The 21,800-nt window shown below is 43.8% G+C and overlaps 2 protein-coding genes across 2 annotated transcripts; one reads left to right on the top strand and one right to left on the bottom strand.

The window, feature by feature from the left end:
- Window positions 1–3,763: 3,763 nt before the first annotated feature.
- LOC123400131 (auxilin-related protein 1-like) lies at window positions 3,764–14,704 on the bottom strand. The gene is made up of 8 exons (XM_045094544.1): window positions 13,814–14,704; window positions 10,074–11,646; window positions 9,871–9,994; window positions 9,693–9,790; window positions 9,452–9,517; window positions 9,157–9,246; window positions 5,473–5,649; window positions 3,764–4,352 (listed from the first exon to the last, which is right to left on the bottom strand). Exons 1-8 carry the CDS (start codon window positions 14,365–14,367, stop codon window positions 4,314–4,316), a joined length of 2,721 nt encoding a protein of 906 aa, XP_044950479.1. The 5' UTR covers window positions 14,368–14,704; the 3' UTR covers window positions 3,764–4,313.
- Window positions 14,705–15,801: 1,097 nt separating this feature from the next.
- On the top strand, window positions 15,802–19,894 carry LOC123400132 (nucleoside diphosphate kinase 2, chloroplastic). Its single transcript, XM_045094545.1, has 7 exons — window positions 15,802–16,086; window positions 17,953–18,006; window positions 18,090–18,176; window positions 18,709–18,789; window positions 18,884–18,996; window positions 19,115–19,164; window positions 19,562–19,894. The coding sequence occupies exons 1-7, from the start codon at window positions 15,877–15,879 to the stop codon at window positions 19,627–19,629; spliced, it is 663 nt and encodes a 220-aa protein (XP_044950480.1). The 5' UTR covers window positions 15,802–15,876; the 3' UTR covers window positions 19,630–19,894.
- The last annotated feature ends 1,906 nt before the right edge of the window (window positions 19,895–21,800 follow it).

The following is a 21,800-nucleotide window of genomic DNA, read 5'->3' as shown; positions in this document are numbered from 1 at the left end:
TGGAGAAATTCATCATGGACAAATCTTATCCATCCATAACTCTCATGGCAGTTCGTTCTCTAGACGTAGAGAAAGATCTATTTAGACCAAGAGATGATGGAAACGAGATATTGGGACTGAACGTTCTATAATGCCATTGGAGCCACCAAACACAATTGGTTGGGACTCAAGAATGTCTATCGATATATCCAAATGCATCAAACATCTTGTCCTGGTTTTTCAAGTTTTAGAGAAATCTGAACACCAATAACATTGGATACATTGATCAGATCCCCGCTACGTGAGATCATAGACAAGCTTAGTGTTCCTACTAGGTGTGCTAGCCCTCTCATGAAGAGTCTTCGAAATAGACCTCATGGCTACATTCACCAACCATTATCTCAACAATAATATTTCTTGTGTTGCCCGGATGCAAACACATTGTGCAATAAGCAACATCGCTATATTGCATATCTAGCAAATTAAATCATGTGACTAGTTTGTTCATAAAGTCTCTACCAACATCTACATTTCAGAAATATGTTCATGAAATTGATGTGTGACGGCTTTGAAATTTGCAAAAATCAGGGAAAGTATCTTTCTGAATTATTTCTGTTTAATGCATCATATTATATTATTTTTTCCTTCATGAGTTTAGTATACATGTTCTCATAAAGTTTTTTTAATGAGGGTTTTTGGATGAGACTTAATCAAGATGATGGACTTTCATACAATAATGCACACTCCTTATTCCCGCACGACTTCTCCATGATTCTAGGATCGTCATGTCGGTTCGCTCAAGCGGCACCCCGATCGGTTGCAGCCTTTGGAAGTATGTTTCCTATGTATATAAGTCTGAACAATCATCAATAAAGAGTTCGGTTGTTTTCTGTTCTACATCTGAGAATTTAACACTTCTTTTTCGAAACGTGATGTGACCTATTTTGTGTTTTGAGTGTTATGATAGCGGAACATAGGCATGGGCAAACAATTCTGAACTTTAAGATCTCAAAACTAATTCGTCGTGTGACTACCGGAATACATTTGTATTCTAGAAATTATAAGAACAAAACCAACATTTCGAAATGACTAGTGGTTGGGATGCCACCCGGTGGCCTTGCTCGAGAAAAATCTGTACGCACATTTTCATTTAAAAAAAAAATACATAGAGCCCTCGCTTCTGTCTAAAAAAAACATCTTAAAAAAAATCCTCACCTTCATCTAAAAAAAGAAGTAAAAAAGAAAAAAGGAAGAAAATACCACCACAGCCTACCAGTGCCACTTTGCATAACCCTTCATTAAAAAATACAAAGGCCTTCACTTTCATCTAAAAAGAAAAAAAATACATTAAAAATAATTGTTACTTTCGTCTAAAAAAATCTAAAAGACTTCTCACCACGGCCAACCAGCTTGCGCCATGTGGCATAGCTGGTTGACCGCACTTCATGCGACGCTTAATGAGTTTAATGTGGCTCATTTCCAACGGCAGCAATGTCCATGCTCAACGTTCACCCGGACATGCACCATGCTAACCACCACACCACGATAACGAAACCGCTTCGTTCGCTCTATGAAAACCGTTCCAAAGAGGCGATCGCATGCCATCTTTTGCCTTTCCTCTCGACTCGAGCGCCGCCGTGGGTTCTCGTCATCTCCGTCTGTTGCTTCAGCGGCGGGAGCGCACGGGGACCCCGACAGTTTCTCTTCTGTAGGGAGATAGGATAGACATAGTTCTTTATGAGAGGTGTTGCATGAGTGGTGGAGACGGCGCCACGTCGGAATGATCTGGTTCTGCTCTTCCTCTATCTTAGTGTCGTTCTAATGGCCGACACCGAGGAGTAGGTGGCTCGGTCTTCTTCTCGCTCTTCAGATCCGATGTGATTTGTGTCCAATGGTCGACGCATGAGATCCTTTCGGGTGGCGTTGGCATTGATTGTTGTAGTTGTGTTTGGTGTCTTGCAGTGGGTGCGTGGATGGCAACAAGCATCAAGATTTCTCTTCTTCGACCACGTTGGGTGAAGTTGATAACACAGGGATCTAGAGGACACGAGGATGAACCCCGGTCGACGTGTCAGAAAGCCTCGTTCTCGTCGCTTGCGGCGGTCCGGTTCATCGGTTCGAAAAGTATCATTGTATGTGAAGGTGTTCCTTCAGATTTGGGTACGAAGGGAATTCCCTACTTCTTTTGTATTGCCTCGACGACTGTATAAGATGGTGAGGGCAACTTCAACGGGCCGACCCAAACGAACGTCGATTTTGTCCGTTTTTTGTCCGTTTGGGTCGACCAGGCGGACACAAACGTTTGCTTTGACGTTTAGGTCGGTGCATGCGCCCAACGCTGGCTCCACCCATTTTTGCCGGCGTGCACCAAACATGCATAATTAAACATTAAAAGCCGGTCACAAAGGCCGACGAGAGTCCATGCTTTACATTATTAATGAAAAAAGAAAAAAAAACTAGGCGTCCTCGCGGCGGCGGCGAGGTCGGGCTGTGCCGGCGCGGGGACGGGCTGTGCCGACGCAGGTAGTGCTGGTGTCGGCGGTGGCGCAGCACGGGCGCGCTCGTTCGTCAGGCGCAGCGCCATCTTAGCTTGAAGGTAGGCGGCCTTCTCTGAAAGAAGCGCGCGGGGGTGGACGACGAGGGTGCTCGGATTAAAAGAAGCCGGTCGCGGTCGCTGACGCGTGGACCCGAGAACGACGGCCGTCATAAATAATGTTGACCGCGATGATTGGGGCGAACACCAAGGGGACGCATGCGCCGACGCATTTCAGTCTCAAATTTGAGCCGAAAATGAATCGGCGCGGACGCGTTTTGGTTGTGGGTCGTCCCAAACGGACGAAATGAGTGGTCTCATTTGAGTTGCTCTGATGGATCACGTTTGGGCGTGACTGGGAGTTAAATTCTAGTTTTACTTTTTGTGGAGTCGTTGATGCAATATTGCAAGAAATTTATAATTCGTATTTCTAATGGAATATTTGTGGTTACTAAAAAAAAGTTTCACCCGGACAGTGGAAAGATGATACAGTCGGGCTCAGCTTCACACGTGGATGGGGCTAACTTTGCTTAGACCGAGCACGTGGAGATAAAGGCCCAGGTTAATTCTAGTACTCTGTAATCATAGCGACATACTCCCCCGTTCTAAAATTCTTATCTTAAGTTTGTCTAGATATGAATATACCTAGTCACATTTTAGTATTTAAATACATTTATTTCTAGACAAATTTAAGACAAAATTTTTAGGACGGAGGAAGTATTTAAGTGTGTATGTCCATCACGTTGCATTTGTTATTTCAGAAGACAGCAATTATAACAACGAATATTGTCTTTGAAGGCCGAGTTCCATGGAGCTCGATTTTGAAAATTTGAATTTCATCAAAAAAATTATATTTCTAAAAATTCTGAAAAACAAACACGGATATATATAAAGGCAAAACATACATGTGTGCAAAAAAGAAATCCAGGGCTTTTCAACACATGACACTACTCATCCTTTCAAACCATGAATTTGTTTTTCTTGTACAGGTCGCATTTAAAAAAAATTATCCTGAAATTTTACACATACACATAACATCCTTGTTTACTTGCATCAACATTTTATGATTTTCTTGAAACCAGAAAATTTGAATTTGATTTGTTTTTAAAAAAAAGGCCTCCATGAAGGCCGAGAGCCAAACATCCGTTCTCTTATAACAACATAATTAGCAAAGCACTGGGCAATTTGAACCAATTATATCCCAGGAACAAGGAAACCAAACGACTGCTCTGTAAAACAGGGCAATCGAACTAGCCAAAATTCCAAATCAACTTTATACAGAATCATACAGTGGGGGAAAATAACTAGGCACGGCTCCAGTGATTGCACTAGCAGATCCCTATAAACAACAACATAACGTATGACAGTGCCCATGGCATCAACCAGATGACAGCCATGATCGATGTAACATTGGTCTTCCCAAAGTAAAATGAAGCACATTGGACCCCAAAAATCACAACGCTGACCCCGCTCTGCTGCTACACACAACCCACCATCAACCGAGCAAAAAGGACGCTAATGTACACCTACTGGTTGAAGGTCCGCTGGCATGCAGCAGCTGCGAATAGCCATCGAATCGACACATGCACAAGGTGAAAGGAAGAAGATGGATGTAGCAAACAGCAATACAATAATAAATAATGGTTGGTGGGGCTTTCACTTGATCACTTCATGGTTTCCCCTCACGGCATGACTGACCGCTCCAGCTTGGACTTCCAAGCGGTGGACGGCGTTCCTTCTCCTGGAGTACCACCAGGCAGGTGAAGACGAGCACATAATATGCTTGTTCCCGTAGTGATGTCTAGAAGAGCTCTTCTGAGTTGAATTTGTTCCAGGCTTCCTGTTTAATGCATGCAGAGAAGAGGATTAATAAAATGTTGGGGAACGTCAAAGGGTCGTAATTGGGAACAAAAGCACAAAACATTAGCATCACTGTACAGGTGACATGAACACACATATTACAGGGAAATCATTGTTAAATACAAGCCTTGAAAATTAAATAAACAAATACATATTACGAGCTCATATAATATACAAATACATAAGAGTGAACAGATATAAGCTCACTGCTATATTAAATCCTAAACTAAATCACTCCAGGTGTATTATATCACCATATGTTTGTCTAGCAACACGGCAGCCTAGCAGGTCAATAGTATGCTAGCATTGATTTGGACTGGGCTTAGTAGCTGCTCACAGCTAGTGCTTTACAGGCATCTTATGGAGTTAACAAACCAGCTTCTGGTGAATAGGTTATTTAAATGTGCAAGGTCAAAAGAAGAGAGACCATGTATGTCCATGTAGAACATTCAGAGAGCCATCGTTGACTCAACCGACCATATTATATGTAATAACAGAAACACAACCAAAGAGGTTGTCCTTGAAAGACCCATCTAGTACTCACCCTGAGCTAAACAATGAGATACCTTATGGAGTATATATTTCTTGTTCAAATAGAAATCGTGCATCAATAGCAAAAAGGTCTCTTATATTCTACTCCCTCCATCCAATAATATAAGAGCGTTTTTTATACTAGTGTAGTGTCAAAAACACTCTTATATTATGGGACGGGTGGAGTATACACCTAAGAAAGTAATCCCCACTACTCATTATCTCAACATGCATGCTTTCACATCATCAAAATTGTTGTAGCCGTTAGGTTTACTAGCTTGATCCACTACCATGCAACACGCATTAGTGCATTCCAAGCGGGTTTTAAATGACATTGCATTTAATTGTGGCATGCACAATTATTCATTTAAGATTTTTTTAACTTATGCAGAAATTTCTCACATAGTATAAATCACAAAGATTGGACAAGTATTCTACACAATATCTAGAAACTATATATCAGATTCCGCAGCAATGTGCAGAGTATCATCTAGTACATGCAGCTTTAACGTACACATCCTGAGCTAAAGAAAGCATCATACTGGTGTGAAACAGACAAGTTAACACACCTTAAGAAGATCAAAAACCTTCTCAGCGATATATTTCTGCTGTAGATTTGCACCCTTTTGTTGCACCTTGTCAGGATGGATGCACAAAGTTGCCTTTCTGTACACCTTCTTAACCGCAGCAGCAGTGATAAGATCTGTCAGGGATACAGGCTGCCATCCACATTCTGGCCAAAGTACCTGTTTAGAAATAATACATGGATTACCGCCGGGAAAACACAGAACTTCTTTTCTAGCTTATCTTATAATGCAATTCCATGTGCATAATTAGTACTCCACCCAACAGCTTTTGACTGTTGATAGAAAAGAGTTGTTGTTTGAAAGAAGCTCAAACACAGCTATAACAACAGGAGAGAACATAACCACAAACATGTTTCTGGTGGAAGAGAGAGAGATTGCATCCACTATATGGGACAGCTCACAGCAAAGGATTTTAATTATTTTATATGTGGCATGAAACATAGTATACTTCGTTGCAGTTATAACACATTCTTGGGGAAAAATGTAGTTTAACCAGCAAATATGAAATGCAGATCACATTGTTGCTACAAAGATGGTATTGCAGCACATTTACGAAAATGATCTTAAGATATAAGTACTGAAATTGGTATTAGGCTTTCCGGCTAACTGATTGGTGCATGCAACTCCGTACGGTATCAGAGCCTAAATTTCTTTGTTCTCCTCCCACCCACCAGAACCCTAGCTGCCTATTATATACCTCTTCCAGGTTCCAGCTGCCATAGCTCGCCACCCACCCCTCCTTATCCACTCCTTCCCGTGGACCACCCTCCTCTTGGCTACTGGATATATGCAGCCACTGCTTCTGCCATATCAAACACTTGCGCTAGTCGGCGACTTGAACCGATGCCTCTGCATCATCGGGCGCTTGTATCTCCCTCGGGGTACATCCTCGCCGCCCATGTACCGGCACACAATGACCAAACCATTCTAGCACATGCCCTCATCCAGCTGCACACCTCTGGGCTCTGACCACTGCCCTCTCATCTTAGGCCACCGCCTCACCAGTCATCTTAGATGCATTCATGAAAATATGGAATAAGCCCGATTGACCACAGTTCCTCTATCATGCTCCACTGTCCAGCTTTTGGCACACAAGTTTTATCCCTTTCAGATCCATGATAACTCACCACGAGTGTTGAATGGACAGGAGATGGAAAGTGGAACATAGACTTGTTCACTGGTGATTCTGATTTCAAACTACTGGGCAAATCTATGCTCTGCTTATTTCGAGAACCATCTCACAGACGCTCTGCTCCTTACAGGGGACAATGACAGGTTGCTCTTTGTATGTTCATCACATGTTTATCATTAAACTTCTTAGAATACATTTGCCCTTGCACAATCTTCCACGCTAATTCTCAGTATGCATATTTGCCTGTGGAAGCGTGCAAGATTGTCACGGGAATATACTCTAAGAAGTTTGATGAAAAATAAGTGGCTGATATACCTAGAGCACTATTGATGTCCGCAGCAGAAGTCCATAAGATGAGATGGTTCCCAGCAACAAATATGCAAAGGATAGGTTTGCTCAGGAGTTTGGAATCAGGGTCAGCAATGCATTAGTCTCTGTTCCAGCCCACGTGCAGCCTCCACCCATGATGAGATATCATGAATCCAGAAGGGAAAAAACTTGTGCACCAAGTGTTGGAAAGTGGAACAAGATTGGCATGAAAATTATTAATCTCTCCCTAATAATAAAGCAAATTCGGTTTCTGGTCATCCGTCTTGAAAATTACCCCTAAAGTTTGCATAAATTACCCACCATGCCACCGGTAAGTAATAGAAAACGTTTCACAAAGCGAAAAATCTTGGACTGGGCCGGCCCATGTAAAAACCTCCTATATTAAGCTCTGCACGCTGGGAGAATATCCAGCACACCGAATGGGCCGGCCCATGCACAGGCGCCTGTTTTTAGTTCCGTTTATTTATTTATTTTCAGTTCCGTTTTATTTTTTTATTTTAAATAATTTAGAACTTTAAATAATCTTTAAAATTTTAATAAACTGAAAATTATAAATCAACATATTTAAAAAATTAAAATGTTTGTAACTTCAAAAACTGCTTGGAGTTTTGTAAAAAATGCTCGCATATACAATAAAATGTTTGCAATTTTATAAAAATCTTTGTACAATAAGAATAGTCCATGATCTCAAATACAATTCCATGTATTAAAAACTAATAAATGCATTTAACAAAATGCTTTCTAATTGAAAATATGTCCTAAAATTTTAAAAATAGCTAATGCCTGTTTTGATAGTTTCTGTTTTTTATTTAAAATTTTCCGTTCCATTTTTGTTTATTTAAAATTTAAATAATTTAGAATTACAAAAACTTTTGCATATTAAAAAATAGGAATTTGGATTAAAATGCTGACGAATTTTTATTTTGAATTAAAAATAGGATTCAAAAAAAGCGCCGGATTTTTTTATTTTTTTGCAAATTCCAAAACAATGTCCATGAATTTAATAAATACATTACTGATTTATAAAAATGTTTGTTTATTCAGAAAAACTTCATTCATTTCAAAAAATGTTTGTGAATTTAAAATAAAATCCTCCAACATAAAAAATTATGTTCGTGTTTTGTTGAATTGGTGGCCAATTCAAAAGAAAATATTTAAACCCGTTCGAAATATAAAAAATATTCACGATTTTTAGTAAATGTTTGTAAATTGTAAAAAATGTTCTCGATTTTAAAATCGTTCCCATATTTGTAAAATTGTTCACGAAAGATCTAATGTATGTAGTTAAACATTAATGCTTCTAAGTCTTTGTGACAATATACCTGTGTGAATTTTGAAGAATTAACTGTTGAATGGATCGGATTACTATTGTATGTTTTCTAAAAAAAAATCTTGAAATTCAGAATAAATCTTTGAGTTACCAAGATTTTTGACAACCATGATATATATTTTTTGAAAATGTAACGATTGCTTCAACTTGTGAATAAATTTAAAAGAAGAAATATTTTCTTGCGTTTGTGCACAAAATTTCTAAATCAAGCGATGATATGTGAACATAATGTGGTCACCATCATTGGAGATTATGTTTTTTTTCTTCCGTGGCAACGCACGGGCCATTTTGCTAGTGGAGGAAAAACAGCCAACTGGGCTTGTCTGGTTTTTTCATAGACCGAGGAAAGAACACGACCAACCAAGCGACGGTTTGTGGTGGAGACCAGAGGTGGCCAAATGATGAGATGAGTGGAGTTGCATGCACCAACAAGTTCATGCAAAAGCCTAAGTCAACGAGGAACATTGGGAATATAGTACATTTAAGCATCAGCAAATAATCAAAACTGTACAATGCCATGAAACATGCAGTTAAGACTTGGATTGCAGGAATCTGAATGCTCAAACAAATATCCTCAGAACAAAATTTAGACAAGAGAAACTATGTGTTGACCATAACGCATTACAAAATTACAGGATAAATAACCACATTACGAATTTGAACAACAAATAATATATTCAAGTAGACAATGCAAAAACACATACTCCCTCCATCCCAAAATTCTAGTCTGATACATCCGTATCTAGACAAATGTAAGACAAGAATTTTGGGACAGAGGTAATATGTAGCTTCTGTTTAAAAGAAGGATAGAACAAAGAGAATGACAGAAATAACTAAGAATTGCCTCAAATTTTAGCAGTTTATAAGGACTCACATATTGCATAGTTGATAGCAGGGCCCGCAAATTGCCTTCTTTTCCAGCAGCCCATCGCTTAATCTCAAAGTCTAAACTTTCCGAAATTCTCTGGAATTAACAGACATCACAATTAGAAGGAACTAGTCACTAGCAGCCACTAGCAAGCATCTAATGGACAATAACACACACTTGCACCGACAGGAAACAAGGGAACTGCCGTAGTGTTACAAATATATGGAGAAAGTATTATGTGCTGTTTATTAGAGGCCAAAAGAAGAAAATTCGGCTCATGTATCATGGCAGAGTTACTTACATCTCTTTCTGCCTGCTCTCTTTGAACATTCATGTCCCGTTCATTCTTCTCAGCCAGAGCTTTTGCCTGCATACGTAGTAATAAAGTTAAAAATCAGCTCTATGATACTAACATTTATGCATGCATCGCAATTCCACTATCATAGAGAAAATCAAAAATAAAAGCAGGAATGTACAACCAACTATGAACAGCAACAGTTTTTAGCAGAGAGCAATCCTTATTGAGATTATATCAACATTACCGCTCGTTCACGGGTCCGTTGATGCCGCTCCAACCTAGCACGTCTTCTCTCTTCACTCTCTCCTTCAACCGCTTGAAATTCATCAGATGACGTGGGAGCTAGAAGAACATAACCCAATCAAATGAAGATTATAACTGGCAAACTTCAAAATAGTACTCCTGTTACGGATAATTAGTACCTCCTCCAAATATCGCAGATAGGTCATCTGCAAAATTTGTTGTAGATGATGCCTTTCGCATAGATGATGCTGAAGCAGTGGTTGCTGCCCCTCTACTTTGACTTTGAGCATTAAACGTAGGATCCTGCAATTTCCATAATTAGAAAAATACTAGCAAAATTTTGCCATAAAAACAACTATTGCACGAAGATTGTTGTAATCACCACTGTTGGAGCCCTTTGCTTAGGTGCGCTGTTTGCTCGGGTACCCATACCAAAAAAGGACTCGAGGTCATCTGGTTTACTCTGTTTTTCTCTTGCCGCTGCTGCCGCCACAGAAGCAGCCTGCCTCTCTCGAGCCTCAGCAGCTTGCCTTTCCCGAACCTCAGCTGCGGCCCTTTCTACTGCTGCTCGGTCGGCTCTTCTCTTTGCATCTTGAGCTCTCTCAACAGCAGCTCTTTCTGCTGAAGCCCTCTCCCTGGTTTGAGCGGCAGCCCTCTCCTTAGCTTCAGCAGCAGCCCTATCCTTCGATTCAGCAGCAGCCCTATCAGCTTTGTCTCTAGCACCCACTGCAGCTCTCTCACGAGCTTCCTGTAGAGCTCTTTGCACAGCAGCCCTCTCATTACGTTGGCGTGCTTCCCTCTCTGCTTTTGCACGAGCTTCGATAGCTGCTCTTTCCCGTGCCTCCTTTGTAGCCCTCTCCACAGCTTGCCTACCCCTCCCTCTTTCTCTCTGTTGCTCAAGCTCCTTCTCCTCTTCAAGTCTTCTTTGTTCTCTCTCCTTTTCCTCCCTTTGTCTCATCTCTTTCTCCCGGTCTAGTTTGTTCTGCCTCTCTCTCTCTTCCCGATCCTGTGCATACGACCTTGCTTCATCATCTTGTTCCTGCTGTTCCTTATTTCTAAGCTTTGCATCACGTTCTCTCTCTCGTACTTCCTTAGCATGCTTGAACTTAGCCTCAGCTTTGTCCATCGCTTCCTTCATAGCAGCTGCAGATGCTGCCGCCGATGAATTCCGCTCAAATTCATCCTCGTAAAAAGGATTTGCATTGTCGTAAGCTGACTTCTGAGGTTTGCCCATGGCAAAATCTTCTAATTCATCCATGGAAGAACCACCAGCTTGGTTTACTGAAATTTTGTTATGGTTATAGTTTTGGGTAGAGTGCCGCAGATAATCATCATCCCTTCGTTTTGCTCTTGATCCATGTGGTTTTTGCTTAATTGCAAGAGATGGTGGTTGTCTTGAAGGTGGTGGGGCACTCGTTGGCTGTGTGAAGAGGGGAATCTCAGACACTGTAAGCCATATCTCATCCTCAGACTCATCTGATCTTGGTGACCGGTCATCCATACCATTCCCACTGTATTTCTCTGAGCCTGGAGCACTACTATCAACATGAACATCAGAAAATCGGGCAGACTGTGACTGTGGAAAAATATTTTCAAAGTCCTCCACAGAAGGTTGTTGGGCTGAGTTTCTTTTCGGAAAATTTTGCTCAGGACTCGAGTCTTGGGGCTTGGTTGATCCGTTGCTAACTTTCGAGTCATCACTCAAATTTGTGGTAAACAAAGGTTCTGATTTTGGGATCTGATTGAATGTGCTAGAATCCTCAAATAGATCATTGTCAACAGCAGTTTTTACTTGAGATTTTGAATGCCTACTCAATTCATCCAAGGGATCCGAGAATATCCCAGAGGATTGACGGGCTGAAGTAGAAGTTGTTTCAAAAGAAACAAAAGGGTCGCTTGACATGCTAGCTGGCTGAGATGTAGGCACCTTCTTTTCTTTAGCACCAGCAGTTTGCCTGAGATCATAAAAATGAGAAAGTTACAAACTGGGCCTTTTTGTAAGGAAGTAAACATCTATCAAAGTGAAAAAGGTGAAAATAAAGAAAATCTCTCGCACCTCACACAACATCATCAATTTTGATCAATGTAGTTTTTTGCTTAACCGCAAGAGATCCGTGTAACAGAACCGGCAACAAGTTCATAACCTCATCAACTTTGTTGTATAGCCCATTTTAAATTGCATTAATCAATTGAATCAAATCATATTTCCTAATTTTTTTTCTGAAAGCTCAAAAATCAAAGTGAACTAGCACAAAGTACGGATAGGGCTAACAAATCCATGTACCAATGTATCAGAATTACTAAATCGGTCAGCTTTATATACATCAGATTATTTCTAATAATCAGTTTCAATAGCCAAACCAAACCCAAAATGATGCAGTATAATTTTACAAACTTAGATTATAATTTGCTCAATCCAATCAAAGTGGCAGACCCCTCAACCATAAGCTGCTGCACTGTGCTCCAACATTTTTGGATATAATCTGCTCCCTTACAAGTTCAAAGTTCATCTATGCCAACTGATTCTACTTATTAAATAAATAAATAAACTATCATACATTAGAAAGCACGAAAAACAGAGTGTACCAAAACATACTCTCAATTTGATCAAACCTGTGTTGCATATGCGCCAAAGACATGCAGCTAGTACACGTACATGCCATAGTTGCCAGGTTTCAAATCGACCGGGTCGAGGAACGGAGTTACGGAACGAGGGTATAAGGTTGCTAAACCGATTGGTCAAAAGGGGTAGTCTTCTTCGGGGCGATAATTTGGGTCGCAGGACGTGATCCCAGGCAATGAGTATGGGTCGATGACACACACTACGGTTGTGATGGTGATTAGGATATACAAAAGCGGGACATCTTCAAAAAAAAAGAGAAAGCAGAAGATTTTACAAAGCAGCTCACTTAGGCCCATTAGTCCATGTTACATGACCTAACTGTCCTTCCCACATCGCTGCTTCCTTCATCTATCCTGTTGCATACCGCCGCCGCCACACTTGGTGACACTTCCTGTGCTCCTACACTGTCTTTCCATGGCAAGATCCCCTGATCCTCCCCGCCTTATCAATTCGCTAGTCGCTACAAATCTATGTCTCCTCCAGTCGGAACCAATGAGGTATGATGGGGGTAGGCGGAGATTTGTATTCATCTCTTCTCACTCTCTGCCTCTCTCTCACCGGTGTCATCCAGCGACGTTCGGGGTCGTGTCCCGACCATTGATCCATGTCGACCCTGGAGTAGACCCTGACCCTCGATTTGGGTCAACAACCCTGGGTCATGGAGCACGGCACCGACTCACGATCCGGGCAACTATGGTACAAACTGGCCTAAGATCGATCCAAATCACCTACAGCTAGGCTTTATGTTCGGGCTAGGCTCGGGCTTCAAAACTAGACTCGGTAGTCATTTCGGGCCGGGCTTGGGCTTGAGAAAACAGCCATTTTACATGGAGGCCCGGCCCAAAATCCATCTTTTCAATCCATTCGGGCCGGGCTCGGGCCTGAATATTTGATTTTTTGGTTGGGTCAGGCAGGGTTCGGGCTTGGGATTTTCAGTTTGGGCTTTCTCAAGCCCGGCCCGGCCTGGGGTATGCCCGGTTTTACAGCTAACCTGACATGATGCATGTAGGGATGATAGAGGCCCAAGTGATTCAGATAGGCATGCAGGCCCACGAAATCCGCGAGTCCACAAACGTCCGCATGATGAGAATTAACCTAGCACGATTACTAAATCAACAAAGTTAAGTGAGTTTTCGACCTCGCGGACGGATGTGGATGCGCCCGCCTGCATCCCTAGGTTCAGAGGGGCAGAGCTCTAAAACAGACCATAAATGCATTCCTGACTGACCTTGTGTAATGCCAATGCAAACCTACTATATATTGGCAAGTGCAGATTCTACTCAACGCAACATTCAGTAGATATGCACATATGACTGCATAATTTGCCCAGCTCGGTAAATTCCACACGTCTTCTCGTTTCCCACTAGGCGAGTACCGACAAAAGCTTTGGGTTCATCTGTCCCAGGACTACTGAAATCACAACATACACTCATATGTTCCACAAAGAGATAATGTAACGTCCTTTATATCAAAAATTGCAGAAAAAAAAACCCGCTAACCTTTGCTTCACCGGGCTGCTCCTGCCAATCCCCGCAAACAAATCATCAAATCCGGTCGAGGAAGCTGCTGGCCCGGGCTTCCACTTATCTTCCGGCACCTCCTTAGCCTCTGACTTGGTTCCGAAACCAGCGAGCAAGTCGTCGTCTGCAGGGGCCGGCGCATGGTTGCCCGCAAAGACGTCGTCGTAGCGCAACGAGGAGCTCTTCACACCGGGGACCCCGTCAAAGATATCGTCATCGTAGACTGGCTTGTCGAACACGGGCATGGACGAGTGCTTGGGCTTGGGCGGCGCGGCGGAGGCAGAGGGCTCCGCGAAGGAGTCGAAGATGGAGTCGATGGAGGTCGACTGCGCGGGCTTGGGCGGCGGCGCGGAGGACGGGGCCCCGAAGAGGTCGTCGTAGGAGGGTGCGGATGGCGCGGGGGCAGCGGCGGATCTGGTGCTGTCCCAGGCGGATCCAGAGGGCGGCGCGGCGCGGGCGGCCGACATGGGCGCAGCCTTCCCCTTAGGGCGGAGGCCGAAGTCGCGGGCCAGGATGCCCTGGAAGTCGTCCATGGCGGCCGCGATGGCAGGAGGATCGCTGGATCTGGGGCGCGGGCACCCGGCCCAGGCGCTTCGTGCCCGCTGGGGATTGGCTCCTTGGAACACTAGACGACGAGGGTGTGAACAGAGCGAAGAGGCGCGGTGGGTGTGGGGAGGGGGTAAGAGTTCCCAGGCCCGAGATATCTGTCGATCGGATGAATGGGGAGGCGTAGCCGGCGCCTGGGTCGCCGGAGACGCCGCCGGAGTGGTCGAGGTCGCCGGCGACGGGAGAGGGGAACAGGAGAGGGCGAGGGGGGTGGGGAGGGAAGAGAGAGGAGGTCTTGTCCCACGCGGCTGTCTTGGTGGGATGTCTGGCGAGAGGGCCCGGAGGGAGCGGGGCTACGTGATATCGTTGGGGGCCGTGCTGGCACCGCCATGTGGGCCAGGGATAAAAGGCAACGCACACGCTAGGCTTACACGCTGGCATGTCGAACATTCCACTGACAGGTGGATCGGGCATCGTTCCCGTCCCGCATGTCAGTGACGTGTGCTGAGGTGGATGGTGTCACGCAGAGCCCGCGAGCGCGTCGGTGGTCTCGTCGTCGGATTCTCGGAGCGCGCGAGCCGGAGGGAGGGAAAGAAGCAAGCGGGGTCGGAGCAAGTTAGTACAACCCTCAAACCCTCAAATAATCGTTTTTTTTACAGTTTTCGTCGACAAAACGACTTAGACTAGAACCCTTAAACCTTTAAACTCGTAAAAAAAATTAAAGATCCAACCCGTAAATCCCTTCCTAACCTGTAAAAGTAAGGGTTAGGAGGGAAAATTGCCCCCAACCCGTACTCCACTTCTCACCTCGCGCGGGAGGCAGTTGGTTCCCGCCCCCGCGAGGAAGTTGCCTCGGCCGCCGCCGCCCCGCCTCCCCCCGCGCTCCGGCCGCCGCCCCGGCCGTTGCGCCCCCGCGCCCGCCCAGGCCGCCGTCGCGCCCGCCGCGCCCGCCCAGGCCGCCGTCGCGCCCCGCCCCCGCGCCCATCGCGCCCGCCCCGGCCGCCGCGCCAGCCGCCCCGTCCGCCGCGCCAGCCGCCCCTCCCCTCCCCTCTACCTGCCGCAGAAGGAGCTCGCCGCGGCGGCGCCGCAGCAGCAGCAGCGCGCGAGCTCCAGCAGCCGGCGCGCGCGGTCCTGGCTGTATTCCGATTTTGAGGGTTCTAGTTTTTGCCCCTGTTTTTCAGCCCTTACAAATATAAAAAATATGCAATTCTCAATTCTTAAAACTGGTTTTTGTTTTAAGGGTTTGAGGGTTCTACTAGACTTAGCTCTGAGTAGGCCTGATCGGCGTGTAGCCGGCGGAAAGACGCACAACTTGTGACTGATAAATGAAACACGCATTTGCCTGAATTAAGCGTAATACACACAGTACGTCAACGCTCGGTATAAGCGTACACTGTTTTATCCTGTATGTACAGGCCGCAGCTCAGCGGCATCTTCTCCCAATCCAAAAGTGCGCGTGCTTCCTTTGTCGCGTCTGTACGGAGCTGAGGAGGGAGATGGACGCCATGGCAGCGCTCGCGAGAACGGGGCCTTCCCTCGCCGCCGCCAGCCACAGGAGCTCCGCAACGTTCCGGCCTTCGGCGTCGCTCTCCTTCGCCGCCGCTTCCTCGAGGAACCGCGGCCGCGTCGGGCTGAGCACGGCGGGGTGGAACCGGAGGGCGACCAGGGTAGCTCGGGCCACCCCCAACCGCATCGTCGCCTCCTCGGTTGGTTCCTTCAACTTGGCTCGCACCTACTTGCGCTCGATCGAGGTTTCTCGTTGGAGATTAGGGCCGGCTAGGAGCGGAATTTGGTTCGGTGCTGCTGTGAATTCTCATGGTTTTGGTTTACTGTGGTATATTGGTTGAGCTCGATTATTCAGGAAATGGAAAAAGACGAGCTGCTTGTTAAGAAATAGAGTACTCCCTTCTAATTGCGGGTGACTATGCACACATGAAGAAGATGCACCATAATGTGGCTAATGCCATATTTTGCCTGGCCCAGCCTGAACCTTTTCCAACCATTTTAAGTACTCCCTCCATTCCTAAATATAAGTCTTTTTAGAGATTTCACTAGGGGACTATATACGGAGGAAAATGAGTGAATCTACATTCTAAAGTATGTCTATATACATCCGTATGTAATCTCCTAGTAAAATCTTTAAAAAGACATATTTAGGAACGGAGGGAGTAATTGTCTATGTGACTGTCGGTAGGAACTGAAATTAAGCTGTTGTCTTTCTGTCAGTTGGCGACCGGCAATGTTGGCAGTGTATAGCACTGACACATGCTACGCTGTGTTCATTACCAAATAAAAGTCGGTTTGTTCCATGATGGATGTACCTACAACACATCTTTTGGTCTGTTTTTTCTATTAACTATCAAACTGTAAGATGGGTTGTCTTCTGTTTACTAGATTGCTTTGTAAGGGAAAGATGCCATTTTCGTTAAGCACCTTTTTAGTAGTTTTTCCATCTTGTTATCGTTTCACCTCTAGCTACGGAACTGTCAGTGGGATTTCTCAAAAAATATTGAAATTTGCTATATAGTGAGTGTGTGAACTACATACGTTACAATTGTGTTTTCACCAGAGTTCTGGTCCAACTTTTGACCTTGGTTTTCAAGCAGGGATCCCTGTGTCCTGATTGTGACTTTTTTGGAAATGTGTAACAATGCGTTGTGTAGTTAAGGATGTTAAAGGGCATGGAGCCAAGTTCCTCTTCCAACCTCTTTCCAAAAGGGCGATGCTATCAATAACTTTATCTGTTTTGACACATGCATAAACACACGGTAGGGATCTTTTCTGGGCGAGTCCCAGTCTCATGGTTTTGTTTGGTATGCTCTTATATTATACCTACCAGAACTTCAGAAATGGCTTAGTTATTTTAAGAATTCTTTAAAGTTGATGTAATCATTTTACCAATTTCCCAGAAGATTCAGTAAAGCATTTTTCTCAAGTTTTAGGAATGTAATAGTGGGTAGATGGTACTCAGTGAAGTCATTTATTAATCCCCTTTACCAAGACAAGTTTGATTAGTTAACTTTTTAAGGGCAGTCGACAAGTAATGGACTCGGGGAACCTAATGCATACTTTTATTTTTTACCCAAGATTGTCATCCAAGGGAATAAACCCAGTAAACGATGTAGCCACATCCGTAAGCACAACCCGGTGTTGTAATCATCAACGTTTCATATTTCTCATTTTTATTGACTATGATAGTTCACCTCTTTACCGAGCTTGAGACCAACTATGCCTAATTGTCCGAATTGTGCACGTGATTTGGTTCTCCATTCTATTAGATTGAGCCAAGGTGATCCTCCCAAGATGTCCAGTAATTGATGTATCACTAATTTGGAAATTTGCAGTCTGCATGTTTTGCATTGTCTGTTTTATTTGTTGCCTGAAAGATATAATAGTTGTTTCATTTGAGAGTGCCAACTTAGTTCATCCCTTTCTTCTCAGAAAAGGAAACCGAGAACTTTGAGTTTATGTCACTACCAACTATTCTTTTTCCTATTAAAGAAACTAAGAAACGTTGCGTTCTATCTTGTTAACTATGAGATATTGCTTAACTAGATTTTTATTTTGTGCAGGAGGTTGAGCAGACCTACATTATGATCAAACCTGACGGTGTTCAGCGTGGTCTGGTATGTGCTTCTTGACTTTTATCACTGTTTTGGTATCTGTTTTTTGTTTCAATTCAGATAAAACATATAGTCTTTGCCTGTAGGTTGGAGAGATTATTTCTCGCTTCGAGAAGAAGGGCTTTTTGCTGAAGGGGCTAAAGCTTTTTCAGTGCCCCAAAGACTTGGCTCAGGTTTTCTTAAAAAATGCATTAAGTCCTTCAAAGCTACTGTCACTTTGTAATGCTTACTTAGCATGGTAAAATGTTCTGTGTAATTATAAGCAATACCTTTTTTCTAAAGCAAAGCATCATCCTCTTGTCATTCTGTCAGTTTAATAGTACTAGTTCAAAGTGGTACCATTGATCACTCGCAGTGACCAAAATGCCAGCATCAAATAGTATTTGGCACAATAGAACACCGTGTCCCAGTTTATTTTGTTAAACAATATTTTTTTAACACTATGTATGTGCCATAATAGAATGTACTCGAAAACTTCTTAGCATGTCTCAGCCAAGCAGTTTTTAGAAATAAAATTCTGAAATATCACTCAAATCTGCTCAAGCCAGATTTTCTAGAAGTCAAAAAGAGCAGAAGGTATTTTCTTTGTTTTCACATAGACAAGTAAATGTTGAGAATGATATAATGCTAAGAGTCAACAAACTGAAAATGCTTTTACATATACTAAGTTAATAACTCTCCTGTTCTCTCTTTTTTTTACCTCAGGAACATTACAAGGATCTGAAGGAGAGACCTTTCTTTCCCAATTTAATCGACTACATAACTTCAGGACCTGTAGTCTGCATGGTATATATTTGTAAAGAACTGAAGATATTTGCAACTTCACATTTTGATCAATATGAGTTTCGCCTTTATATTACTTATTATTTTGTTCTGTAAGGCCTGGGAGGGTGCTGGTGTTGTAGCGTCAGCTCGCAAACTGATCGGAGCTACTAACCCCCTTCAAGCTGAACCAGGGACCATAAGGGGTGATCTTGCAGTTCAAACAGGAAGGTTGGCACCTATGCCTTTCCACGTCTAAACACTAATATTTGCAGTACTTCTGTTGCATTTTATTTGATTTCACTTCTATGTGTATCAAAGAAATTATCATGGAACGTTGCTTTTCCAGGAATGTCGTCCACGGAAGTGACAGCCCTGATAACGGCAAGCGAGAAATCGGTAAGTTTTGCCAGTGGTGGATCTAACGGGGGTGCCATGGCACCCCCTACAAAAATGCAAAATAATATATGTATGATATATTTAATATTAATTCTGTAACAACTTAGTGCTATTTCAGACTATTTAGGCTAAATTGTACTGTACTATTTTAGTGTAACTGTTTTAAATTGTTTACCGACCTGTTGAAATTTTGGAGCCCTAGTAGTTAGATTCTAGGTCCGCCAGTGAGTTTTGCAGCAATTCAGTGCACCGGCAGCTGCTATTCAGTTGATTCAGTATTTATATGGTTATGGTGTGAATGTTAGCTTTTGAAGGGAGCTTGGTTTCGCAGCAATTAAGTGCACCGGTGTTTTGCAGCGATTCTTGACAATAACTTATGTTCTTGTCTTATTTGTAGCACTATGGTTCAAAGAAGGTGAGCTTGCTCAATGGGAATCAGTTCAAACACCGTGGCTTATAGAGTGATCTTTGCATAACACTGCAAGACCCGGCTTCAATACTTATTTGGTCAACTTGATTCTGAGGGGCCATGTATGAGTTTACTTCTACCAAGTAAAGTGGTCTGTCAGGGCTCCAAAATTTTCACCATTGCTCACCTGTATGTTCTTTCTTTCTTTGTAATGTTGAGCGGGTTCGGAACTCTGGCCTTTGGTCAGTGTAAATCCTCCTATTGAGAACTTTCTTGTACTCGGATGTTAACGTTTTGATGAAGAATCAATTCAACATTTTTGATTTTTTTTGCGAAAAATGCAACAAAGTTCTAAGGCGTGGACACCGTATACTCTTCTACATTGTGGGCCTGTAGCATAGGTTTTTTTTAGGGACACACAATTTTGTCGGATTAGAAATTTCTGGAACTTGCAGTTCCTGGCATGTGTTACAACTTTAATTAAGGGGAAACACTTTCACACCGCGCGCCGGCCGAATCGTTCAGATTTGCTGCAACACCTCTAAATTTACTTCAAACATTTTTCATTTTGCTACATTTTGTCCACTAAAAAAGCTGCATCCACGGTTGGGTGCAACTTGAGTTCGTTGAATTTTTTGCTACAACAGGCGTTTAATTTTTGCTACAACCGTGTTGTTTTTTGCTATAACCGGTATTATTTTTTGCTGCAACCGTTTACTAAAAAAGTTGCATACACGTTCGTCAGAGTTGCAACCCGAGTTCACCGGATTGTTTTGCTACAACCCTTATTTTCGTTTGCTATCACGCATCATCAGCTTCGTTTTTTTGCTACGATCACGTAGATATTTTTTTTGCTACAACTATATTTTTGTTGCAACCGATGACGGCATCGTGAACGAAATTTGTTGCATCAAAATTTTTTGCTGCATGAAGATCTAACGATGTGGCTCGCATATAGCTGACGGATCGGACGGCCCACGCACGATCGACCGAGCGTTCTGGCCAGCGTGTCGGCACCTAGTACTGCCCTTAATTAAGAGCATCGAACCATAATTGCCTAATTAGGGGCCATATATACGTCCGTTGACGCCCTTGAGCAACCATGGTTATCAAATTTCCACCCCAAATACATACAAATGCATACAACGTGATAAACACTATGTAGATCAACCTACAACATAGAAACACAAATAGATAGGAGATTAAAGTTCTCCGCGTTTCGATCCAAAAGAGCAAGTTCATCCATTTAACTAAAACAAGAAGGCAGATTAAGTAATAAACCGAGAGGGCCGCCGGAGTTCAGCACTCTGTCGCCAGCCGCTTCCTTTGGGGTCTTCGAACGACGGTTGTAGTTGTTGGTGTAGGCATCAACTGTCGGAGGACCGTCATTCTCGTTGATGGTGTCGTTGTTCGAGGGGGAGGAGGAGAAGATGATCACGGCCATACGACGGACGGTGTGTGGCTGCTCCTTTGCGAGCACTGGCGGCTTTGTCCACGACGATCGCCTTTCGCCTAGCGTGCCGCTCGAACTCCTCGAATGATTCGGAGGGCCGCCACATTTTTGTGGCGCAACGACCAGCATTTATCTCCGCCGAGGTGTAGGAGCGGTGTATGACATCGCGGAGGATCATGTCGATATCGCTAGTGGGCGGAAGCGGCTCTACATGACTTGTTGTCGGAGCGGCTGGAGGCGGCTGGCATTCATCTCCATCGAGGTGTAGGAGTGGCGTATGACGTCGCGGAGGATCATGTCGTTGTCGATAGTGGGCGGAAGAGGCTCTACATGACTTGTAGTCGGAGCGGCTGGAGGCGACTGACATTCATCTCCGCCAAGGTGTAGGGGCGGCGTATGACATCACGGGGGATCATGTCGTTGTCGCTAGTGGGCGGAAGCGGCTTTACATGACTTGTAGTCGGAGCGGCTGGAGGCGACTGTTGGAGTCTGGGATCTGCGTCCACGAGCTTCTCCAAGAACGAGGTTCGGACACTAGGGGACTTGGCTTGCGACCTGCAACACGATGACAAACACAGCAAAATGAACAGTGAGCACACTCCCCTCATCAAAGGCGACGAAGACACACGAGCTACCCGGGTTCAGGTCGTTGAAGCATAAAATCCTACTCCTGCTTGTGATTTGTTTCTTGGAAGGAAGGGAGGCGCTTGAGGCTCTAGTACACGGGTGTTGAGAGAGAGAATGGGTTGATCTTTGTAGGGCCTTGGTCCTCTT

Source organism: Hordeum vulgare, chromosome 5H (assembly GCF_904849725.1).
Source record: "Hordeum vulgare subsp. vulgare chromosome 5H, MorexV3_pseudomolecules_assembly, whole genome shotgun sequence".
Lineage (NCBI taxonomy): Eukaryota > Viridiplantae > Streptophyta > Magnoliopsida > Poales > Poaceae > Hordeum > Hordeum vulgare.
This window is presented reverse-complemented; position numbering and strand designations above follow the sequence as displayed.

Coding starts and splice junctions, on each gene's coding strand:
- LOC123400132 (XM_045094545.1), top strand. CDS start 15,877: ATGGACGCCATGGCAGCGCTCGCGAGAACGGGGCCTTCCCTCGCCGCC. Junction 18,177..18,708: donor GCCCCAAAGACTTGGCTCAG/GTTTTCTTAAAA, acceptor TTTTTACCTCAG/GAACATTACAAGGATCTGAA. Junction 18,790..18,883: donor CAGGACCTGTAGTCTGCATG/GTATATATTTGT, acceptor TTGTTCTGTAAG/GCCTGGGAGGGTGCTGGTGT.
- LOC123400131 (XM_045094544.1), bottom strand. CDS start 14,367: ATGGACGACTTCCAGGGCATCCTGGCCCGCGACTTCGGCCTCCGCCCT. Junction 11,647..13,813: donor AGCAGCCCGGTGAAGCAAAG/GTTAGCGGGTTT, acceptor TTATGATCTCAG/GCAAACTGCTGGTGCTAAAG. Junction 4,353..5,472: donor AGGTTTTTGATCTTCTTAAG/GTGTGTTAACTT, acceptor TGCATTAAACAG/GAAGCCTGGAACAAATTCAA.